Genomic DNA, 25,028 nt, shown 5'->3' with positions numbered 1-25,028 from the left:
CTTAAATTTCTTTGGCGAAAGCTTGCTTTGATCTGGATTCGCCTGATCACAACAATTTTTTAAACCTGCGACTTAGACCACTCACCTGCGGAGACAATTGGCAGTATATGGTTATTGCAACTTGCGATTGAATTACCAATAATTAACATGCGTTTTATGATATATATATTCTATTCATGTTGACCTGAATCAGTTAAAAAAACGAGTTATGAGTTTGAGTCGAGTTGGCAACATGCGATTGAATAGGATGAAGAGTTGTCTACCCTGCCTCATGCATATTCTATTGGAAGGCATACTTGTTATTGAAGTTGATTATCATGTATTTTTTAAGTGTTCAAGATTTAATGACATCCGGGAAATTTATGTTTTCTTGGTATCATGGTAATACTGACACAGTTGTTATTTCTATAATATGATGGCATCGGAAAATGCTACCCATATTAAATCCTTTGCCGGGTCTTAACGTTCATAAACTCATGTTAGCTATAGATATACCTTAACTTTTTTAACCAAGAAACACAACTCTTATTTAGTTACATATATGCATTTTGCTGTATTTGATTTGCATTGTAAGATGTATTATGGGCTGGAGGCCTTTCATTGAATAAACTTTCGTTCGTTCGTTCGTTTATGCATATTCATATAAACGAGATTTCATCAGTCAATGTTCGAGCGGAAAGTATGAAGGGTAGCGGAAGAAATTACCGAAGACCGAAGCTAAGTTTATAATTATAATCAAATTAATAATAATTAATCTAAATAGGTATTGAGTAATATTACTGGTGTAGGTTTCAAAACTTAATAACGACTGGGTTGTAATTCTATTTGGGTTAAAACAACTTAAATACATCCTTACGGCGGCCAAATCCTAATAGCTTATTATACAATAATACAGTAATCAAGTTGTTAAATTAATCGACACAATCTAAGCTTAATGCGCTATTTTAATACATTTAGATGTTGCGGAGTTAAGAAATATAGTAAGATACATTTGTACTTGATGTGTTCAATCTTTAAAAATTTATACTAAAATGTTTGGTATAGAGATTTAAACTCCGTTTTCAAGGAGAATTTTACAACAAAGATTTAGTACTTAGTTAATTAAACTTCAGAAAATCATGTCATATTCAGTAATAAACCATTATTGAAATGTCTGTGTTATGTTTGATAAGTTTCGAAATATCAAATTGAGTTGAAGCGTAAATCCTGAGACTCATGCACTATTCCAAAAACTGACCAGAGTCATTGCTCCCATGCAATTTATGCTGGGCGTAATGGCCATTAAATTTCGACGATTAAGCTATTAGCAGATAACTGATAAAAGCTGCCTGGAGAATCACAAAACCATTCACTGGAACATCCTGAAAACAAGGGTTTCCTTCTTAGTCGAAAATTGGATAGGATTTTTTGGCACGATTGTGAAAAGGTTTGTCAACGTGTTTTAAGAAACTAAACTCTCTATCAAACTCTGGTAAAAGGCCAAAGGCAGGGCTCCTAAAGAGACGTAGACTGCGCTACATGTATGTTTCATTTAAAATGGTGAAGAAATAGTGAAGTAATCTTTGTTTGAAGTATTTATTTTTTCAAATCAAAACATTGCCTTCCGACGTAGCATTTGTGACGCAATTTATCCCGTGGTATACACACACTGTTGGTACCTTTTGTCAAACGTGTACGGGCACCCACAATATAAAATCTCACGGTGCATATCCATATCGGTACCCTCTTTGCGAAATCTGCTGAAACGGTACCCTCTTTGCATATGCACCGGTCATTCTCTGCTGAAAACAAATCGGCGATGGACAACAAGCCAGTAAATGTTCATTTAATTGATGAAAGGAGGTATGTCATGTGCAAAAGAAGTATACCACGGAACACTAGCATGTTATAGCTATGTCTTTTTTGTAAAGCACCAGTCAATTGTAACCACGGCCCCCAGGTCCGGGGATATACCGGGGATAGCCGGGGAAATGAGCCGTTTTTTTTTACCTTTCAGGTGGCCCCGCAGTGCCGGGTGTATGCGGTGGTTTTGTCTTCGCGAAAAATATAGCTGGGAATGGGCCTGGGGGCGTGGTTACAATTGACTGGTGCATAATGTGCCCATTTTTCAATTAGTGCAACTCCACAATAAGCTACAAATATCGATATGTCTTGCCTCGCCCACTGCCTCTGCATGTTCTGCGGGCTTAAATGAACCACTGGTCACCGCATACATATTAGATATAATCATTTATATATCATATTCATACAAATGGCAATTAATAGTCTAAATTATGTGGTAAATTCATAAAAACTCCCTACTTTCGGTTTTGCAGCGGCACGGGATACCTCTTTGCTAATGATTTTTTATATCACAGGTACCCCCTCTCTCATATTTTAAAGCACGTGTACCCTCGTAGCACTGTATCGAGTAAAGTAATATGTTTTTACTTTGTTATCGTATCTTTGCGTTGATCGTTTAATATGTGACAGATTTCACAATCAATATAACAAACGTAAATTGTATGTGATAAACCTTCAACTACTTACTAAACTTTAATGCATTTAAGCAAAATATTAATTACTGATAGAAAGATTGTAGCCGTGTATTTAATAGCTGAAAACTCACAACGGATATTAAATGACTTGTGGGCCATAAAAGATTTATAGTGATTAACAATCATCTGGCTCCAATTTCTCGAAACTTCATAAGTCCCTTAAAACAGGATTAAGCTAATCTCACTATTTTTGTTGTTCTATAAAATGTCGGTGTTATAATTACTTCTTCAAGAATTCAGTTTAGAAATTATGTAGGAATAATCTGTATGATTATCAGAAAAAACATTTTTCATTTATCAAAATCCATTTTCAGTATATATTTTGACTAATTGAAATAAGCGACTTAAGCCTCGAGAAATTGGGGCCCGATTCTCATAATGTAGAATGACCGTGTTTTCTGCACCTTTCTTTCAAATTTAACACGGTATTCTTCATAAGAAACAGTTTTCGATATTTATTTATTTATCCTTTTCGTGAAATTAAAACAATTGTATTAATTATGGAACAGCTTATTTGGAAGTATGAGTGCATCTTGAAGCACAATATTAATCGCACGTGGAATCGTCTGTACGCGTCGAATGCAGCTGCTGGTATTCTGTATCTGCTATACGGAGTGGTTCCATCTAGCGGTAGTCTACATAGGCGGCAGTGTATTACTGGTTCTAACATCAACACAGGTACGGTGCTGACCTCATGCTCGTGTTTACTCGTGTTTATAGGCCTGCACACGTACTTCCGGATGCAATAGGTCTTTGTTCCAAGCTGCGGAACATTGTTGGACTAACCTATGGCTAAGGTGAGTGTATAATTGTTAAACTTGTTTTTGTTGTTTTGTTGTAGAAGTTTTCATCATCGCTTGGAATGTCACACATCTCTCTGTGGTAAACTCACAATCACTTGCCTCGTTCTTCTCGCACGAGTTTTTTTTAGCTTTACCTGAGATAATAAATCATATCTAAATCATGTACGTCTAAGTCAGTAAGTGGAGATCTTCTTTTTATGCTTAAAATATCTTGATAACAACTCATGGTCATTTAACAGCCACTGGGCCAACTAACATCAAACATAGCCCTGATTTTCTCGGAGCTGCTGATAAGCCAGTCGGCCTTTATCAAGTGCTTATCATTGCGGAAACAGGATGGTTTTTGCATACGAAGTTTGTGTACGCGTAAAAAGTATCTGTCTTGCTTCATAAAAAATCCTCTGAAACACTTAATTTACTGTGTTATTATCATTGTGAACACGCTGGTGTGTTCTGGCAGTATGAAATATATGTTTTCAGATAGCAGACGGCATACAGAGAAGCAGATAATATCAATTTAAATTTACATTTTCATTGTGTTATGTCACAGTGACATATATAAATGTGCCTACTGTTTACCGTGAGCGATACATTCTTAGTAATATGCTTACAGTCAAAACAAACAACAAACAAACGGCCGACTGAGCCATTACATTCTTGACAATAATTCTACCTGACTTAGAACACATTTTCTTTCTTCTTCTGTAACATGAATCATTATTATACAACTAGTTTACACTGTGAGGCAGGTAGCAAGCATTTCTTGAATTGTGAGTGATAGCTAGCAAACAAAAAATAAACCACTTATGAAATTTGGAACCATCTTTAATGGAACCAATTTGACCCTTGATCGAGTGATGTGTGTTTATTCGATAATAGTTCACTATTAGTTCAGTGAATGATTCAGCTTCGAAATCGACATAGCAGATGTTTTTTTGATTACGTTTCCAAACCTATCGCGGTTGTTGTCGACGGGTGAATATTTAGAATATTTCTTTCAGTAAACGAAAGCACTGGAATCGAAAGGAGTTTCTGACATAAACACAAGAGCGAGTGCGTATACATATACATGTAGCAAGATATTACATAATTGTTATCATGCAAATTTATTAATGCAGTTGTGTTGTACTTGTCACGTTGTGGAGAGAGTTGGAGTTTATTTTACGACGCCAGTGAGTCATTATCAATTCTTGTTTTGTCATTCGGAATAGAGAAGTAAATGTAGAAGTAAAAGTAGTTCATAATATTAATAATGATGAAATTAATTAATTGTAGTATTTTAACGTGTAATTTGTATTACTACTTGAACTAAGTTCAAATTAATTCTCAGTGAAGAGTTGCTTTGCATAAATAATCATGATTCCTAAGAGTACAGTCCTTAAGTTTAACTGCTAAACTGATATTACAACGCGATCTACTTGCAGCGTAGTAAAACGTCAAAAATTCTCACTTTGTGAATGGTCCATATATTCGATGGAAAATTGCCGAGGTGCTCCGATTGACATACTGAATGTAAACCTGGTTAGAGCTACCCTAGTTCTTTAGCTTGCGCTAGTATAAGCAAAGCCTTACGGTGCCTACAATTCGGAAGTATTAGTATCTTAGTATTAAGGCGGGGGATTGAACCTGGGAGCCATTGAGAGTTAAGTGTTTAGCCATTAGACCACGGATCCGGTGTTGTACGTACGGCTGGTGTTGTTTTTGGTGCTTAAATGAACATTTATATCAGAATTTATTCGCTAATGTGACAACAACAAGTAACGACCAAATGCTATTTCTAGTAAAAATATATATTTGCATTCCTAGCTCGATTTTGTCTTGATCAACAACAACAACAACAACAACCACAGCAACATAACAACCTTTAATGCATTGGCGATATTCATCGCAACATCTTAAAGAACGCAAATGAGTATACATGTGAAGGTATCGAATGTGATTAACGGTTATATATGTAATTTACTTATAACATTGAAAATCTAGCATCAAACACGTTTCGTCATTCACGAACTCTTGAAACCCAATATGTACCTGTTTGTAGCTTGTCAAAGATTGTATGTACATTAGTAATGCACCAGTAAATTGCAACCACGGCCCTCCCAGATCCGGGGAATAGCGGGAACTTTGTCTGTCGGTCCAGCCAATCCCCAGTTAAATCCCCATCCTGCCTGGACAAACTTCTGGTAAAATCCCCGCCAAATGCCCTCGCACACAGGGATACCTAGGGGGCTTGGTTACAATTGACTGGTGCACTTGGTTACAATTGACTGGTGCATAAGCTGGTAGTTACCACCATATGTGGCAGAATTTTAGGCAACGTGTATATGTTATTTTGCAAGAAAATTGCATTTAAATTGTGAATTTTTGAATTATATCATTAATTAAATGAAGTGTTTTAAAAAAAAATGGCCGAGGAGTTCCGAATGGGAAGTAAACAATACAAAACAATTTACATATCCACACCTCAAAAAAGGTAGATAAGGCCAGACAAAATAGTTTTTAAACGTGGCCTTATGGAAGGCTTTGTGGGGTTATATTTTCATAAATTCTGCCCCATAATATATATATTTATATATATAATTTTGCGAGCACAAAAAAGTCCGCATATTTTGTTGTTATGCCACTGAAATTGTCTCATTCGGAGCTCCTCGGCCATATTTATCGAAAACAACCTCGGATGTGTTTGGACGGTTAACATACTCAAAAAGAGGTACGTTTAAGTCCGCTGCAAGTAGATCGCGTAGTAATTTTATTTAGCTGTTAAACTTTATGACTTAAATCTTCGAAATCTTAATTATGTTTGCAATAATACACTTCACTGGCAATCAATTTAAACTTAGATCAATTAATACAACTATAAAACACTAAATTTAATTAATGATATAATTAAAAAATACGAACTACTTCAACTGATGTACCGGCATACATCCGAGGTTGTTTTCAAATGAAATGGCCGAGGTGTTCCGAATGAAATTGTCTAAGAGTTTACCCTCAAAGATATAACGGTAGTTATTCGTACATCATTTGGCATTATAAACCGTACAAATCGTTCCTCTTACTGCAAATGTGAGCATATTTAATAGAATCCAGACCTTGAGAAACAACTTTTCATCTTCATTATCTTTGGGTGAGAATTTCAATAAAAAGTCGGAACGGGGGAAACACTTCCATCAAGATATTTGCGATTGCAAGATAAGGCCGAAAAAATATGTTTGTTTCTGGTTACGGCCTGGAAAAAATGTTGGTTAGTAGGTAGGGATGTTTGGATGGCAAACAGTACACAGTCGTTAGATGCGAATGAACTCATTATTTGATACGTTTTCCTTTAGATTTATCAAAGCAGTCATGATTACCAACGATTTAGCATTACAAAAACTATGCATTTCTTTGAAAGCATAAAACTGTCAAAAAATAAATCTCGAAGGCCGAAATAGCTTCTGACATTTTCAAACTGTAGTTATTCGCTAGATCGTTGTTTGGAGTGACCTCTTTGATAATTTTGAAGAAAATATTATAATTTTAGGCTAAATGTCGATGAAGAAATGACAGGTCATATGACACCAAAGCAGGTGTTAATACCCATCAATCGACAGTTGGTATATGGACTGAAACTCGTTTGGATTTTCAATTAATATATACATTCGAAAAACAAATTCAATCGATCGACAGTAAAAAACACACACTCGGTCGGGTTACCCGAAGCAAATAGTTTTTAGGCCTAAGCATTTGAACAGTCGGATGTTGCCTGTATTTCTAGAAAACAATGCATAAATGTGATAAAGAAGGCTGCAATCAAATTATCTGTGTTCGTCTGTGGATTATTTTAGTTCTTTATTATATTAACGGTTCGGATCATTTTGGCACTAATTTGTACAAATTCTCGTTAGCTTTTCCACTATATACGTACAAAAAATAAAAGTTATGTCGAATTTCTGGAATTAATTATGCAATTTCGAAACTAATTTGTGGAGTTTACCGGGGAAAAGAATACGGATTAAGAAATGTAACTATGATGTTATATTCCAAACTAATGGATACATAAAACTTTATTGATGCGTAACATGTCTGTCAAAATATATTGATATATTGAATGTGAATTTGAAACATCTGGTTTTCGTTCATTTCAGTTTCTTGTGCTGGAGCGTCGCCTCTAAATCGGGAACAATGCGCGCGCCTTTCCCGTGCGCTGTATGAGTGACAGACCGGATGTAGCCGCGAGTGTTGTGCCGCCTCCACCACTCTCCTCAGCTTCTCTCTCCTGCAATCCTCGTGCCGACGATAACGACGCCGCTTGTCCAACGCACACTGCTGTTTCGAGCGAATCTGAGCTTCAGAACCCTTCTTTCGCCGACAATAAATGCTTCCCATCAGCGTCTCATTTAAACACAAGGGATAATTCAACTGCTCTTTATGACACTTTATCCAGTGATTTGCGCAGTTATCATTCGAAAAGCTTACCTGACGCTGTTCTGCATAGTGACGCGCTTTTAGAACATGAATATGAGCTTGAAAGTCTAGGAAGTGTAACGAGTAACTCATTCTCGCTATCCACTGACGACACTTTACATAACACGAGTTCGGAATCGGATGAAATTGAAGTAGACCGTTTACTAGACAAACCTGAAAACATGGGTAATCAAGCTGCGCGAAAAACTGTTCAGAGTGATGATGACACCCCGGACGAGACAAAGACCAAATGTTGTGAGATACCAAAGAAGAAAGTCAAGGATCGAAACAGCAGAGTCAGTCGAAACAGTCGCGTTGACGACCTTGGCTTTGATACAAATGAAGTATACCCTTTCGAAGGCCGCACTCGGAGCGAGCAAGAACTCTCCGATCCGGTAGAACTGGAACCATTCGATATTGTGGAAACAGACGACATCCGATTTGTTCCGGGAGCCGGAACCTCGGCTGTCATTCAGTCCGCCAGCGAGCCGCGCTTTCAGACAATACCGGAGGACATGACAATCGGTGGCGAACACGAACAGGCAACGAAAAATGATTCCGATCAAACTGACGTTAAGAAGTTTTACATAGAAAAGGGCTCCAAAATCCTTGAACCGGGAACGTCCACTGCACATTCTACGTTCGAGTTCAAGCAGATGAAAACAAATGCAAAAGAAAAACCATTTTCTATTGCCAAGAGTCCTTTGTATGAAAATACGAGCGATGGAGCAAAACCTTGTCCATCTAGTGGAAACGACGATGAAGCTCCTGTATCACCAGGCGCTGCAGCTTCACCGGCATCTCCATCGAGCTCTGGAAACAGCAGCAATCAAATTGGCGGAAATAACTCGAAGAACGACATCAAGAAACCGACCAGAAAAGGCAAAACAACAAAATGTGGCGAAACTGATATTATGAAGACGTCGGTTAGTGAAATACACGAAGATGCTCAATGTAAGAAAGCTTCTGTGAAAGAAACTAAAGCTACCTCTGAAAATAAGAGACAAAGGAACAAATCCGACAAGCAACCAGCGATAAGAGACAGTGAAATAGACAGAAACATCGACAACGTGTTATTGTTAACTCAAACTATGTTCTCAGGCTCTAAGACATCTAATAATGCAGAAGACAATGTGCTTGTGAATTCTGGCGATAACCAGCAAGAGGTTGTGCAAGCCAAATATGAAAACGTCAACCGTTGTGTTAAGCTTGAAAGTGGCGGATTAGCGATCGCACATAAAGATGAGTCTGTGGCTCAAAAACATGTGAACAAAGGTGAGAAAACTGACAGAGAACATGTTGATAGAGTCAAAGAAGCCATTCAGATAACAAGGCAAGGGCCAGACACTGAACAAGAACTATTGAAATATGAAAACGTTGGTGTTTGTGTTAAACTTGAAGCTACTGGATTGTCTATTCACAATAAAGAACTACCTGCTATTCCAAAATCAGAATTACCAAATCAAGGTGGAATTAAAAAATCAAGACGAAAAGCATCAGATGATAAAGAGGTTGTTGAAATAAGACAAGAAGAGCATACTGCTCAAGATAAGGACATGAATAGAAAGAGGCGTGAGCGTAAAGCTTCATCTGACAAAGAGTTTGTTGAGATAAGTAGAATCAGGCAAGCGAGTGGTGGAAAAGAAATAGTGACGATTAAACCAACTGACTCGGAATATATTGAAATGAACACAGGGAAAGATGACCGAAGAGTTCCTACAGGTGTTGTTGAAGATGTTAAACTTGATATTCGAAATAAGGGAATATTACATATATCTGATAGTGGTACTTTGATCATTAAATCTTTACCAAAACCACCATCACATGCTCCGTCAAGTGAAAAAGGTGGAAGTCATTATTATGAAAATGATATTATCGACCGTGACCGAACAGACATTAAAGTACCTTATGTGGAGACCGAAAGTAGTGAAGCTGACTGTTCAAACCTGGCTCCTGATAAGGAAAAACAGTTACTGAAAGTAAAAGAAGAAGAAATAGAGGAAGTTCCCCCTCCTTCACCGTCGACTATGGATATTCTAGCGGAAGCAGAAGAAGAAGAGGAAGAAGAATTTGAAGAAGAGTATGATGAAGATCGAAGGAGAAAGAGTCTGGAAATGTTCGAATTTACAGAAAATGTGTGTAAACGGTTGTCTCAATTACTGGAAAGGTCCAATAGTAGTTCCGAACCAGAAAATGAGGACTATTTGTTCGAAAGTGGTAAGGATTTTACTGAGCCTCCCAAGCCTGAAAACATTTATGAAACTATTAACGAAGACCCTAAGTTGAGCTTAGATGATGTTAGCAAACAGGTGCTACGTAAAAGTATTGACATGTCGACAGACACAAGTCTGCAACGGCGAAAGCGGAACGAGTCATCTAGTACACTGAAACGGGCTTCTGGAGAGTCCGAGCCATACAAAGAAGTTGAAGCTTTTGATGATGAAGAATCCGACGATGGGCTACCTGACTACTTCCAGCCAGAAGATGCCAAGACGAAAGAGAGTCTTGGGGAGAAATCAGAGATGGAAGGAGTCATTAATGATTGGGAATCGATTGATGATTCTGTATTCACTCAATGTTTTGACGATCAGTACATTGAGGATGCCTCTCTTTCGACACTTGAATCATTTCGAACGGAGGAGCCATCGAGCAAAGAGAAAGAGTCTCATTACGGGTCTCTCCACTCAGCGCTCACGTTGCCGATTCGAGGCGTGGAATCGGGCGTTGTTTTTAACGAGTCTACTTCCACAGATATTTGTGACGAGACCCCGACAGCGGAAAGCCAGTCGAAATTGGCCGCTTTGACGGAATTAGTGACAGCGAAGGAGGAGGATGTGCCGGTGCAGTTTGACACATCCGGTCGGGCGTCCGTCACGTACACGGAGTCGGACCTCGATATTTCCGAGCACAGGGATGACATGAGTACGGACAGTATGCTAGCGGATGACGAGGCGGAAGAGACGATGGAGATCCTATTCACTAAGACGTACACGGAGCCGGTTGAGGGCGCGGAAGTGTTCCTCAGCTGTACCGTCGTAAATAGCAACTACCGAGACGAGGAAATGAAGAACGACGCGTGGATCTCCGACGAGGCGCTCGAGTATTTCGAGGCGAATGCCTCCGACCTGATGTCTACCGCCTTCCTTAAAGCAAAGAAAGAGATGAAGGATATTCAGATGTGTCTTCAGGGCCTCCGACGCCAAATGGAGCATTTCCATAGCGACGCCGAAGACACATCCCATCCGGGTTCCGGTGATCTCGTGCCGGACTACTTCCGGATTGCCGGCAGAAATGCCGTCACAGATTGACTCGGGACAGTTCAATAGTCGCATAATTATCCATTCTTACATACATCTATATCATTATGATATTTATATTGTATATACAGTTTTCATTTCATAATCTCATATCAACTCTTTTATCTTCTTTAATTATATAGCTATAGAAGATTTTAGTAATGATTAAAGGTTGTTAGAATGCATTTACTTAATTTTGCTATGCTAAAGTTATATTTTTTTTTATTTAATACAGTTCTTGTAATGCTTTTAAGCGTTTTCGCAAAAAAAAAAAATGTTAGCTTTTATCATGAATGCGTTTTATTGGAATTGATACTTTTTTACCTAAATGTCTAGTTAAGAAACCTTGCTTTGTATATGGCACAGACGACCATTTTACATTATGTAAATGATTGTATGAAACCATAGTTTCTATGTTCATGCATTTTGAATAAAATGTGTAATTTTTTAGGTGGTTTAAAACATTGACAGATATAATATTAAACGTTGTTTATGCGATTTAGTGGACTGCAGGCCCCTCGGGTGCGGCCAAAGTATATGTAACAGTCCAAAGACTCCTCCGGTGCGGCCAAAGTATGTGTAACAGTCCAAAGACTCCTCCGGTGCGGCCAAAGTATATGTAACGGTTCAAGGACTCCACCGGTGCGGCCAAAGTATATGAAACGGTCCAAGGACTCCTCCGGTGCGGCCAAAGTATATGTAACGGTCCAAGGACTCCTCCAGTGCGGCCAAAGTATATGTAACGGTCCAAGGACTCCTCCGGTGCGGCCACTCCGGTGCGGCCAAAGTATATGTAACGGTCCAAGGACTCCTCCGGTGCGGCCAAAGTATATGTAACGGTCCAAGGACTCCACCGGTGCGGCCAAAGTATATGTAACGGTCCAAGGACTCCTCCTATGCGGCCACTCCGGTGCGGCCAAAGTATATGTAACGGTCCAAGGACTCCTCCGGTGCGGCTAAAGTATATGTAACAGTCCAAGGACTCCTCCGGTGCGGCCAAAGTATATGTTACGGTCCAAGGACTCCTCCTGTGCGGCCAAAGTATATGTAACGGTCCAAGGACTCCTCCTGTGCGGCCAAAGTATATGTAACGGTCCAAGGACTCCTCCGGTGCGGCCAAAGTATATGTAACGGTCCAAGGACTCCTCCTGTGCGGCCAAAGTATATGTTACGGTCCAAGGACTACTCCGGTGCGGCCAAAGTATATGTAACGGTCCAAGGACTCCTCCGGTGCGGCCAAAGTATATGTAACGGTCCAAGGACTCCTCCGGTGCGGCCACTCCGGTGCGGCCAAAGTATATGTAACGGTTCAAGGACTCCACCGGTGCGGCCAAAGTATATGTAACGGTCCAAGGACTCCTCCGGTGCGGCCAAAGTATATGTAACGGTCCAAGGACTCCTCCAGTGCGGCCAAAGTATATGTAACGGTCCAAGGACCCCTCCGGTGCGGCCACTCCGGTGCGGCCAAAGTATATGTAACGGTCCAAGGACTCCTCCGGTGCGGCCAAAGTATATGTAACGGTCCAAGGACTCCTCCGGTGCGGCCAAAGTATATGTAACGGTCCAAGGACTCCTCCTATGCGGCCACTCCGGTGCGGCCAAAGTATATGTAACGGTCCAAGGACTCCTCCGGTGCGGCTAAAGTATATGCCGTCCAAGGACTCCTCCGGTGCGGCCAAAGTATATGTAACGGTCCAAGGACTCCTCCTGTGCGGCCAAAGTATATGTAACGGTCCAAGGACTCCTCCGGTGCGACCAAAGTATATGTAACGGTCCAAGGACTCCTCCGGTGCGGCCAAAGTATATGTAACAGTCCAAGGACTCCTCCTGTGCGGCCAAAGTATATGTTACGGTCCAAGGACTACTCCGGTGCGGCCAAAGTATATGTAACGGTCCAAAGGCCCCTCGGGTACGGCCAAAGCATATGTAACGGTCCAAAGGCCCCTCGGGTGCAGCCAAAGTATATGTAACGGTCCAAAGGCCCCTTGGGTACGGCCAAAGTATATGTAACGGTCCAAAGGCCCCTCGAGAGCGGCCAAAGTATATGTAACGGTCCAAAGGCCCCTCGGGTACGGCCAAAGTATATGTAACGGTCCAAAGGCCCCTCGGGTGCAGCCAAAGTATATGTAACGGTCCAAAGGCCCCTCGGGTGCAGCCAAAGTATATGTAACGGTCCAAAGGCCCCTCGAGTGCGGCCAAAATAATGTAACGGTCCAAAGGCCCCTCGGGTGCGGCCAAAGTATATGTAACGGTCCAAAGGCCCGTCGGGTGCAGCCAAAATAATGTAACGGTCCAAAGGCCCCTCGGGTGCAGCCAAAGTATATGTAACGGTCCAAAGGCCCTTCGAGTGCGGCCAAAATAATGTCACGGTCCAAAGGCCCCTCGGGTGCGGCCAAAGTATATGTAACGGTCCAAAGGCCCCTCGAGTGCGGCCAAAATAATGTAACGGTCAAAAGGCCCTTCGGGGCGGCCAAAATAATGTAACGGTCCAAAGGCCCCTCGAGTGCGACCAAAATAATGTAACGTTCCAAAGGCCCCTCGGGTGCGGCTAAAGTATATGTAACGGTCCAAAGGCCCCTCGGGTGTGGCCAAAGTATATGTAACGGTCCAAAGATGTTGCTGGTACTGTGGCAGGCTGTCCCGGGAAAACTTTAATTTCAGAAAATGCGTTTAAATATATTTTATCTTAAAGGTTCGAAGTCTAGGTAGATGCACAAAAAATACATTATTATGTTTAAATCATTTGACTTTGATGATAAAAAACAAACAAGAAAAACATTTGAATAGTGTACAGAGTAAAAAAAATATTAGCATATTTTGGCGTTTTTTTTAACTGGGTAAACTATGTATATATATTTAGTAGCTATCAATTGAAAAACCCATTAATAAAGGTTTAAATATGTTTTATCCGTTCATTTTTTATATAATTGAAGTCGAATAAGGTAAATATAATTAGGCAATAAAATTAAAAAGTTTCTCTTTTGCATCTATCTAAACTTTGTAGCTTTAAAATACCTCATTAATCACTGTGCAGCGAACGTACGCAATTACGGTTTATTTTGGAACGGTTTTCTTACGAAAACGGAATGTTTTTGCTCTTCAAACTATATGATGTTTAATACAGGTGTCTAACTTTTAGCAATACATCACACTTGCCATGCAGATGTTTATTTTTAAAATGAATAGCAGTTTATGCAACTACTTTTTGGTGAAAGAAAATTGGAATCATCCAAGACAAAAAATGCGACATTTTCCTCTGTTTCAACGTGTGCGGAAAACCAGAAAAAAGAGTATATATTGGAGGTATTATAGTATGTATTATGTATGGCGCTGATGTCTGTACGTCCGCTAAATTGCCCGTCCGACTTCCCGTTTGGTTTCTGATCAATAAATAAAATACATCTTAGTCTTTAAAATCCACAAGAAGGTTGGCCATAACCCCTTTTGATTGTTAGGAAAACATTCGGAACTCCTCGGCCATTTTTATCGAAAACAACCTCGGATGTATATATGGACGGTTTACATACTCAGAAATCGATGTCTAAGTATTTGTTGATCTAAGTTTAAATTAATTGCCAGTGATGTGTATTATTGAAAACAAGTTACATAGTAAAGATTCCCAAGAGTTAAGTCATTAAGTTTAGCTGCTAAATTAAATTACTACGCGATCTACTTGCAGCGGACTTGAACATACCGATTTCTGAGTATGCGTCCACATACATCCGAGGTTGTTTTCGAGAAAATGGCCGAGGTGTTCCGAATGCCAATTTGCATGAACCGGTTGGGTACTGGATGATACAGGAACCCAGTGAATTTCATGTAAAATCCGCATGAAAAGTGAAATTCACGTTTTAACTCATTTATTATTAACGAATATTTTATTTTTGCACATATTGGTATATGCTTCATGAAGTGTTTATATTTCAAATTGTATTTAAATTGTTAAAAAAATGAAGAAGTCACAGGAACTTTTCGAAAAATGAATTGAAATCGACTTGAAATCCAATTTTGGAGAAGAGAAATCCACTAAGAACTCATTTATTTTTAATCTGTACACATATTCTCTTTTGTTTTGATAATTGAAGTCAAACATTTTTAACATAATAATGCATTAAAATTATAACGTTTCTTTTTGTACCTCTATCTAGACTTTGTAGTTTTAAATAGATCTCACTTATCACAGAACGGACGAACAACATTAACCGTTTCATTCTGATAGGGTTTTCTTCCGAAACGGAATGTTTTTACTTTTCAAACAATTTCATGTTTAATTCAGGTGTCTAATTTTAAGCAATTTATCACACTTGTCATGCAGATGTTTGATTTTAAAATCAGTTGCAGTTTATTCAAGTATTTCTTGGTGAAAGATCCTTGCAATTATCCAAGACAAAAATGGGACAGTTTTCTGTTTCAGCGTGTTTATGAAATCCAGATCTCATCTATTTTTAACAAATGTTTTTTTTATTGCATACATATTGGAATATGCTTTATAGGGAGTTTCTATTTCCAAATTTAATTAAATAAACCAAAAATGACAAAGTCACTTTTCAAAACAATATACGGAAATCGAAGTGAAATTCAATGTTGAAGAAGTAAAATCTAATTTCGGAGAAGGAAATCTACTAAGTATAAACAATTTAATACAAGGGGGCCCTGAAACATATAATTACGTACTTGTATTTTTAACAAAATTTCAGGGATCGACACTAACTATACCTCCAATGGATCATGAAGGGACACCACCAGTGAAAGTCAGGAGCCCCTCTCGAAAATATGTCAATTTGTCATTATTTTCTTCTAAACCTTAAGTGTAAGCATGGGCTTTTAATTTAGTATTCTTTGCCTATTGTACATAGCACTTCGCATGACGTATGGTGAAAAGGGGCTCTGAGAGTCGTCACTGCATGTACATATAAACACTTTGAGTACAAATCATTTGGATGAAATGCTTTCAGTGCGAATCACGTGCATGAAGCACACTGAGAACGCAACGAGGTGTCAATGTTTGTTTCATCTTTATCTTGGATGCTCGTTTTGTTAAAAACTCATGTATGCAAAACTGCTTTCATCCAAAATATAGAGAACTAATTACAAATGAATAGAATGCAGTTCAATTTCAAATACAAAAAAAATGAACCCGGAAGTTGACAAGCAAAATCAACGCTAACCCCATGCGCGAAATAATTTTCAAATTCAATATATGTTTCGATTGTGATTTAATTTCTGCTTAAACTCATCAAGATTGTATTTTGGGTTCCTGTCTTACTTTCTGCCAAACAATTATGGTGTCCCGTCGAGACAGCTGACTTAGAGGTTCCCTCCCCGTCGAACGTTGTAAAACTATTTTAAAAATCGGACAAATTCAAATTGGTTTACGAGACCAAATAAAACAGTACGTCATGCCGAAAAAATCGGAAAAATATAAATTAACGTGGCTCCTTAATTGAGTTCATGCACTTTATGAATGACATTCAATGACTCTTTTTAGATTCATTATTTCATAGATATATCGTTACATTTTCAGGGCGTTTGAAGTATGGAATTCAGCGATCCGGATAGTTTGAAATAAGCGTATCATAGATACACTATATCTAATTATTCATGGGTTTTAAACGTGTAGAAACATTTAAACAATGCGTTCAAACACTGGAAGGTCTACAGGTGCAAGTATTGGTTGAATAGTGCTCTTTTTTATGAGACGGTGTTAGTATTAACACTTCGAAATGTTGGCTAATGCATACCCTGGATTCCTTTGAATTAGGGCGTTTCTAAACGACTAGGATTGTCAATTATTTAGTTACCCGGAAATATTAGACCGCCATAAAAATGGCGGAGCTGCAACGTGCCAATACTGACGTCGATGACGTCAAAGATGACGTCGAAAATGTGCCGATAGAAATCAACGGTACCAATGACATGATATGCGCGAATTGTCACGCGCAGGGGGAAGAATCGGGTGCCGTCGGAATCTGCAAGGACTGTCGCTTCTATTTATGCAGCGACTGTGTCACCATTCACCGGAAGTCGAAAGATACTTCCGATCATCAAATCGCTTTCTTCTACTGCGCGACTAAAATGGCGGTTAACAAACTGGTGCGCGCTAACTCGTTCTGTCTGGACTGTGGGCATTTCCTGTGTGATAAATGTAAGGTAGACCACCGAGGGTTCCGCATATACCGGAACCACACGTTTATCGGCGGCCGGGCGGCGCCTGGAGTGGTATTTGACCACGACGGAAGCTCACACAGAGGTCTTCTAAGATCGCGTAGCATGAGGTTTGTTCTATTTTACAATATAATTTCAATAATTATCTCACACATGCCTAGACCAACAACCTTTAATCCCTATTTTTGTAGTGCATGTCTTATTTTAATACTTGGTTTTGTCGGAAACACTTATTTTTTATGATTACAGCTGCCCGCGGTCAAGGGGTTCCAGTCGATCAAATTCAACACGCCGAAAGTCGCCAACCGACCGGAAGTCCCCGTATCTAAGCAAGATGGCCATCGACGGCGGTCTGGATCAAAAGACGGTTGAAGTTTCTGTAAAAGAACCGCTCCACAAACGGACGCTCATCAGTTCGACCGTGGGGCGCCAGCCGCTCAATGACGCTTCGCCCGGAAAACCTGTGTCAATGGGAGATAATGGACGCCAGAGAGAGGCTAAGAAGGTGCGGTACGAGATCGACCAAGTGGCATATGCGGCTCAGGTGGTTGGGGAGTTTCCAGCGCGCGCCTCCGTGGACCAGCGACCATGTCACATTATTTCTTCCATTTTCTTGGACAACGATAAACTCGTGGTGGCTGACCAGGCAAACAGGAATATTAAACTTTATGACAATGACTTTCAAGTCAAAGGTGTCATGGCGGTTGAGAAATTTCCGGTCGCCATGTGTCCATCAAACATAAGTTCATCAGAAATGTTTGCCTCGTCCGGTAACTTGATCTGCACAATAAGTGCTTTCAAAACCCTCCAACTTTTAAAAACGTTTAAGACGGAAATACGAAAAATAGAAGGCCTGGCAACCTGGGCGTCGGGCGTCGCCGCTCTTTTCCAGAACGTGAAATCAAAACAAGACAGGAAGGGGCATCTGGAGGTGCATCTCTTTAACTCAGAGGGACGCGTTCTTTACGAGATCGTGGTAAGTAGCCAATGCAGCGTCCGCCTAGTGACGCCAGTCTGGTACCTGGCGTCCGCGCGAGGCGGTTCCGAGATCCTCCTGTCAGACACGCTACATAACCGGATATTGAGCATCGACGTAGTCCACTGGCAGGTGGGGTTCGTGCTCCGCGGTCGCGAGAAGGGCGGCGCTCCCGGTAGTCTCGCAGTGGATGTGGAAGGAAACATGCTGGTGTCTTGGTATGGGGAGGTGGGTACCACCTGATTAAGAAGTGCAATTTAAAGCTCTAAGAAAAACGTTGCTCTATCGTTAACAGTTCACGTATTCTCATTGTTTATTTATGTGTTTTTTTATTATTTTATTTCTATCATTTTTTTTCCAAATTTGAATATTTAGGAACCTTGTTGATTGCCAGCCCTGTACTTAACAAACCATCTTTAAAACTAACATCTGTTGTTTTTATTCAAGGTGCACAAGGTGTCTCCTACTGGCCAGGATTTGGGTGTTCCGGTGTCCAGGCTGCCGAAGGACGCTGTGCTCTCCTACAACCCGCGAGCCCGCCGACTTGTGGTCCATGGCGCCAAGGGGAACAAATCGAACTCCAAGTTCACCGTCTACCAACTATGAAGCAGTGATTTAAGCGTTCTATGTCTCCTAGGACAAATACGACAAATAATTCGTTCAACTCACAGCCTCGCCGCCAAGTAGTCAGTGGCGGTCAGAACCTACTAGCTGTTCTGTAATACATAAGGACTGAACATAATTTTTTGTAAAAGCGGACATTGAGACTAGGATGGGCTGTGTTCAATACATGATCTAAAATTGATACGAACTATTTTATAGAATAACTAATTAACCTGGCGTGTACATTTTTTAAATGAATGTTTGTGAATTTCTAAATGTGTTTTGTTACTCTATTACTGCGCATTAATTTTTGTTCCATGTTTAACACTTTTTACATGCTTGTTTTTCTTTTCTTTTTAAAATGCTCTAAACGATGTCGTAGTTATGGTTTATTGAATATATTAACAAAGTATGAATAAAACAAATGTATAAAATAGTAACTCCTTTTGTTTTAGAGAGTTAAGCTTCATTAATTTTGACAATGGAAGAAAGGAAATCTGCGTTTAAAGAACATAATCTGCTTGTTCCACAATACTGATCGAATTGTCATAAAACAATTCGTCCGGGATAGGGTTTCAACATTAAAAGCGCAATTTCTAATTAGTGGTAGATTTCAACACTAAAAACTACATTTTCTGATTGATTTTAGACTGATAATTTAAAATGCACATGTGACTTCAGCAATGGAGTCCTCCTATCTTGGGGAACAATATGATAAAAATGATTCATTTTTTAAAACTAAAACGTCTTTGCAATCAAATGGAACTATCCGATCAAACAAAGACAAGGAAAGCGGAAACATATCTGAGATCACAGCAGAGGTTAATGTCACCAAGATGAATGGAGCGTCCGATGGAGAGGAACTGGGCCGACAACTTCCGGTGACTATGACTGCATCAAGTGACAAAGCGGGGAAACTACTATCCCCACCACTTTTACCGTCACCCGGTGGCCATACACTGCAGCGCCTTGAGCCCGAGGGCTCCGACGCACCGACTGAGAGCGGCCCGGGAGTTAAGGGCGAGTTTAATCGGGCTCAGCACGAAACAGTTGAACATTATGCGGAGTCACACCGACCAGAAGATGCACCTTCAAAACAAAGCACTCGTGTATCGCTCGTCGCGACTTTAAGAGAAACTCCGCCGCCCACAGAGAACACACGAATGAGCGATGGTTCTGAGCAAAACACAGGTTTGCTTAAATACATGAAATGTTTACTTATATGTAGTTCTAAGTTGATCAAATCGTAATACATGTATAATAAAAACTTAAAAATCGACGATCGTGCTATATAAACCCAAATGCTGACGAATTGAGAGTCTAAAGAATTTTGTTTCAATGTCATATCACTATTTCTTGTGATATACAGGAAGTCCAACTCGACCTTCAAGTGATTCTACCAAAGTCGAGCAGGAGAGTCGAGCGAATATGTCGCACCTGACTTCAAAACAGCGGCCTCCTAGCAGAACCTCGTATAACTTACTAGGTACTGGGTATTAAGATTTTGTCATTTAAAATATCCATTAAAGCGGGTTTATAACGAGTGTTTGATTCGCCTGATTAACCAGAAATGTTTACCGTTAACGCTCAACTTAAATTAAAAGATATGACGTTTCAGACTCACAGTCAGAAGAACAAGGACCCGAAGGCGATGCACAGAGCGCCGTCCAAGTAGAGATCTCATCGCCAAAACCTATGGGAGAAAGCCAAGAAAGTGTACAACACATAGAAAACTCCAAAATAGACTCTCCAGATGCGCTAATAGTGCCAGAAAACCGAACGCGGACTTCCCCTGAAGGTTTAGATCACAGCTCTGACGAAAAGGGGAGCGGGGGAAAATATAAGTCTGCTGATGATGAATTAAACCCTTACTTTACCGGCAGATTGCCGACGCTGCTCCTTCGAGAGCAAACGATTCAGCCCGCCAATGAAAAATTCTCCCATGGCCGTGCGAATCAGGATTCTACTAGAGAACTCAACACAGCTAAAGAAAAAAGTCAGGAAACAAGAAGAGAACAAACTTCTGCTGACAAGGATGACAAAGACGCACTTACATATTCGCCCACGAATAAGCAAGACACACATACGCCAAAGACTGAAACTCGCAACGCAAAGACTGAACATGACACAAAGAATGTAACTGATGCTACACCTTCTTCGAACAGCAGCGCAATACCTATGTCCAGCAGAGAAGTACAGGACATTCTCAATGAAATAAAGTCAGATAGTCACAAATATGCACTCGTCAAAGAGAAGCCATTGACCCCAAGAAACAACAAAGAAAAGGAAGGAACAGGTCTGTCCGTCATACACTCGGTCGCGGAAGAAAACGGTGTGAATTTGGATGCTGAAGAAAACAGGCGTGGACAATATGAGGGTTCACGCATGACTCTTAGCGACATTGACGCAGTCACATCAAAAGTTGTTGGAACTACACACGTAAAGGATCGTCAATCTTATTTTGACAACTTACCACAAGTTAAGAACATCGATTCATATGTTGCAGCTAATAAGCTCCCACGTGAAAATTCTGAGGTACGAGTAGAAACAACCAATGAAAGAAGTAAAGAGACACACGACGTGAATCAATACGAAAGAAATACAACTGAAAATACTGAAGGCAGAACTTCAACGAAAACGCCAGATAGTCATGGGAGCACAGCTGGAGGATCAGATTATCGAAAGGACATGCTCCCCCAAATTGAAAAGTCCACACAACTAGCGGAGGTCGACGAGAAACCGCCGTTACGGGATTCTGAAGAAGTTGCGTTACGGGATATTATTGCCTCCGCAAAGCGCGCAATAGATCAAGGCCACGAGTCGGAAGAGGAAACCGATGACACACTGACGGAACTTGCAACCACTGACGCCTCCCGGATATCCGTTCATGGCAGTCACGTGTCTCAGGTCGAGCGGGCGTCCAGGGGAGGGCGGCAGGAGCGGAGGGAGTCGGAAGTATCCACCACCGTCGACGAAGGCGCACTTATTTGTTCGAATTGTATGCGGGCCGACAGCAACGTGCATAGCTCGGGTTTTTGTGGTGTTTGCAAAAAATACCTTTGCAGCACGTGCATAACTGTGCACACGATGGATTCAAAAACCTCACATCACGAGATACTGGCTTGTTACTGTAAAAACGAACTTGGAATTAACAAGTACGTTAAAGCCACAGCGTATTGCAGTGACTGCGTTGCCTTCCTCTGCAGTAAATGCTCACTTGATCACGTTGGAAAACGTATTTACAAAAGGCACAGAGTAATTCAAAGTTCGTTCGTAATGAAGCCACACAATAAGAAAACTTCATCAATGCAGTTTCTGAACAACATTCAGGACCATTTTGAGCATGAATTAGCGAAAAGAACTAGTCGCAGTGACAAATCCAGAAAAGAAAAACAGAGAAAAAGCATGATAGAAAAACAAAGATCAAACCCGTACAAGGTCGCTTACAGTAATGTTCTACCATCACTTTATCCGGGGCCAAATAAGGCGTTAGGGGCGTCCTACGCAAACAACCCTAATTGGCCCCAGACCAGCATCCCCAGCCTCCCCTACCTGGTTCAGCCCGGGCCCCTCCGCCAGCGTCTTTTGGACAACCCCTACATCACCCAGCATCGACCTCTGGGGTACGCGGGGGGTAAGGAGATCAACGACACTCTACAAGACGTCAAGCTCAAGCAGATGAAGTCAAGGTACGGAGTTCGGGAGATAGCGCAAGTGTTTAAGCTTCATGGCGGAAGTAGACCGATATCGAGACTGAGCATGACACCAGCAGGGACAATGAAGAGTTTCACGACTCACGGACGGACGGAGGGCGGCGTCACGGTGAACATATACCCAGAACCCACCCTCATGCACGCAGAGTACCTGAACGAAAAAAATCTGTCCATTCCATTTCCCAGTGGAGAGAAACCTGTCGAAATTAGCGCAATGGTGATCTTAATGAACGGACACCTTGTGGTTTTTGATAAAAATAACAATAATATCAAAATCTACAACAAAACATTCCGATGTAAGGCCGCTCTGCAGTTTCACAACAGGATTGTTGACATCGCGGCGTCAAATCTTTGCCCCACCGACATTTACACGGCCACTCCACGGCACATGTATGAGATTTCCAGTATAAAGGGATTGGAGCTGACCAAAAAATTCAACGTGGGCGTAAGACGCATTGAAGGGCTGGCTTGCTGGAAGTACGGTCTTGTAGTCATATCAAAACAGACGGAAATAACGTGGGAACTTCGACTGTTCGATTATCGAGGTAATGTGAAAAGTAAACTAGAAGTTCTCAACCCTTTTACATCGGATATTGCGGCTAATAAGTTGTATCACGTAACGACGTCACGCGGCGGCAAATACCTGTCAATTTCCGATGCAAAAAACGGCTGTGTAATCACGATTGACCTGCTCGGCCGGAAGATTGCCGCCGAGACCAACCTGAAACAATCAAGCAACGATGCTACGCTGGAAGAGTTGCAGGAAGAAACTGACGCCAGTAGTAATACAGCGGATAATAAGAACGTCGACGTCACGCCGACGTATCTGACGTCGGACAGCAACGATAATGTGTACGTATCGTGCGATGGACGTGTCCTGCAGGTGTCTCGACGAGGGGACCTCGTGGGAACGGTTATTGATGTCCCAGGGGAGGGGCGCTCGAACGGAAGCATCGTGTTCAACCGCTCCAAAAAGCGGTTGTACGTCCAAACTGGGACCGATTCTATCATCGTGTACAAGATACACGCGTAACCCGCGTTCGGTCTCAGAACAAAAACACTGGGAAAACGAAAGGTCGAGTCTTTTTGTAGATTCGATTTGTACATAATAGATAAACTACCCATAATCAGAGTGTATGTACATTTAATAGTGTGCGTTGGAGATATTTAAGCCAATGATTTTGCCAAGATTTCTTTTGTGAATGTATACATGTTATTGTTTGATTTTTTTTTAAAGTTTAGCAATAAAGCACTAGAAATTGCTTTTTCTGAAAAAGCGCTTGCCTCCCCGCTTCTGTGGTCGTAGGTGAGAAATAATCAATGATGGACATAAAATTTGTTCTTTTGCACGGGAGACTAACAAATATTGGGGTCATCTACTGGTCATGGACCAACCTGCATACCAATATGAAGTCCCTGGGTCCAAGCGTTCTTTGTTATTAAACGAAAAGAAGTGTGACGCACGAACTAGTACACAACAAGTTGTTTTACACCTGAAGGTCACTGGGACTATGACCTTCTGGCCTTAAAACCAATAGAGGTCATCTACTAACCAAGAGCAACTAGCAAATTTGATACGAAGTTCCTGGGCCCAAGCGTTCTTTACTTATTTAGCGGAAACCGTCATTTATCTCAATATCACCTTGACCTTTTACCTACTGGCCTGAAAAATCAATAGGGGTCATCTACTAGTCATGACCAACTGGCATACTAAGTATGAAGTTCATGGGGGCAAGCATTCTTTAGCGACAACCGTCGTTTTTAATCTTACGGTAACTGCAAAATATACCTCGACCTTGACCTACTGATCCCCAAAACAATAGGGGTCATCAACTAGTCATGAACAACTAGAGCTATCACTGAAGGTGATTAAAAACCCCGAACGCCGCCCTGATATGAAATTGAAGTCAACTATTTGGAAAGCCAACCTATAAATGACAACTTTATTTTATGGACTATCCTCAGTTATTCATTTTTTGATTATGTTTTTAAAAGTTAGAAAAAAGGCTTTAAACAATATCAGTAATGCTTATACTGAGATGTTAATACTGATATATTTGATGTTCTAAAGCACAGAATATACGATTGCCTATGACCATCTATAAACGAGTTAAGTTACTTTTTCAAGTTATGCCCTGGACAAGAAAAAAGAAACAAAGGGCAATAACTCTGTAATTGGCTGAAATAGAATTGCAGTTCCTGTACACTGCACTTCCTTATATTATGATCTATCACTGTATGAAGTTTTATAAAATTCCATCCAATAGTTTTCAAGTAATGCTCAGGACAAAAACAAAATAACAAAGGGCAATAACTCTGTAATTGGCTAAAATAGAATTGCGGTTCATGTACACTGCACTTCCTCCCAGTATGATCTATCACTGTATGAAGTTTTATTAAATTCCATTCAATTGTTTTCAAGTTATGCTCCGGACAAGAAAAAAGTAACAAAGGGCAGTAACTCTGTAATTAGCTGAAATAGAATTGCG

General features: G+C 40.6%; 3 protein-coding genes across 3 annotated transcripts; all 3 read left to right on the top strand.

Annotated features, from left to right (window-relative positions):
• The first annotated feature begins 3,176 nt into the window (after positions 1 to 3,176).
• On the top strand, positions 3,177 to 11,530 carry LOC128241171 (uncharacterized). Its single transcript, XM_052958135.1, has 2 exons — positions 3,177 to 3,334; positions 7,468 to 11,530. Exon 2 carries the CDS (start codon positions 7,531 to 7,533, stop codon positions 11,092 to 11,094), a length of 3,564 nt encoding a protein of 1,187 aa, XP_052814095.1. The 5' UTR covers positions 3,177 to 3,334; positions 7,468 to 7,530; the 3' UTR covers positions 11,095 to 11,530.
• Positions 11,531 to 16,726: 5,196 nt separating this feature from the next.
• On the top strand, positions 16,727 to 19,262 carry LOC128241541 (uncharacterized). Its single transcript, XM_052958526.1, has 3 exons — positions 16,727 to 17,357; positions 17,497 to 18,451; positions 18,671 to 19,262. Exons 1-3 carry the CDS (start codon positions 16,909 to 16,911, stop codon positions 18,827 to 18,829), a joined length of 1,563 nt encoding a protein of 520 aa, XP_052814486.1. The 5' UTR covers positions 16,727 to 16,908; the 3' UTR covers positions 18,830 to 19,262.
• Positions 19,263 to 19,405: 143 nt separating this feature from the next.
• LOC128240136 (uncharacterized) lies at positions 19,406 to 23,802 on the top strand. The gene is made up of 3 exons (XM_052956656.1): positions 19,406 to 20,017; positions 20,196 to 20,312; positions 20,445 to 23,802. The coding sequence occupies exons 1-3, from the start codon at positions 19,510 to 19,512 to the stop codon at positions 23,570 to 23,572; spliced, it is 3,753 nt and encodes a 1,250-aa protein (XP_052812616.1). The 5' UTR covers positions 19,406 to 19,509; the 3' UTR covers positions 23,573 to 23,802.
• The last annotated feature ends 1,226 nt before the right edge of the window (positions 23,803 to 25,028 follow it).

The sequence above is a fragment of the Mya arenaria genome, chromosome 7, assembly GCF_026914265.1.
Source record: "Mya arenaria isolate MELC-2E11 chromosome 7, ASM2691426v1".
Classification (NCBI taxonomy): domain Eukaryota; kingdom Metazoa; phylum Mollusca; class Bivalvia; order Myida; family Myidae; genus Mya; species Mya arenaria.
This window is presented reverse-complemented; position numbering and strand designations above follow the sequence as displayed.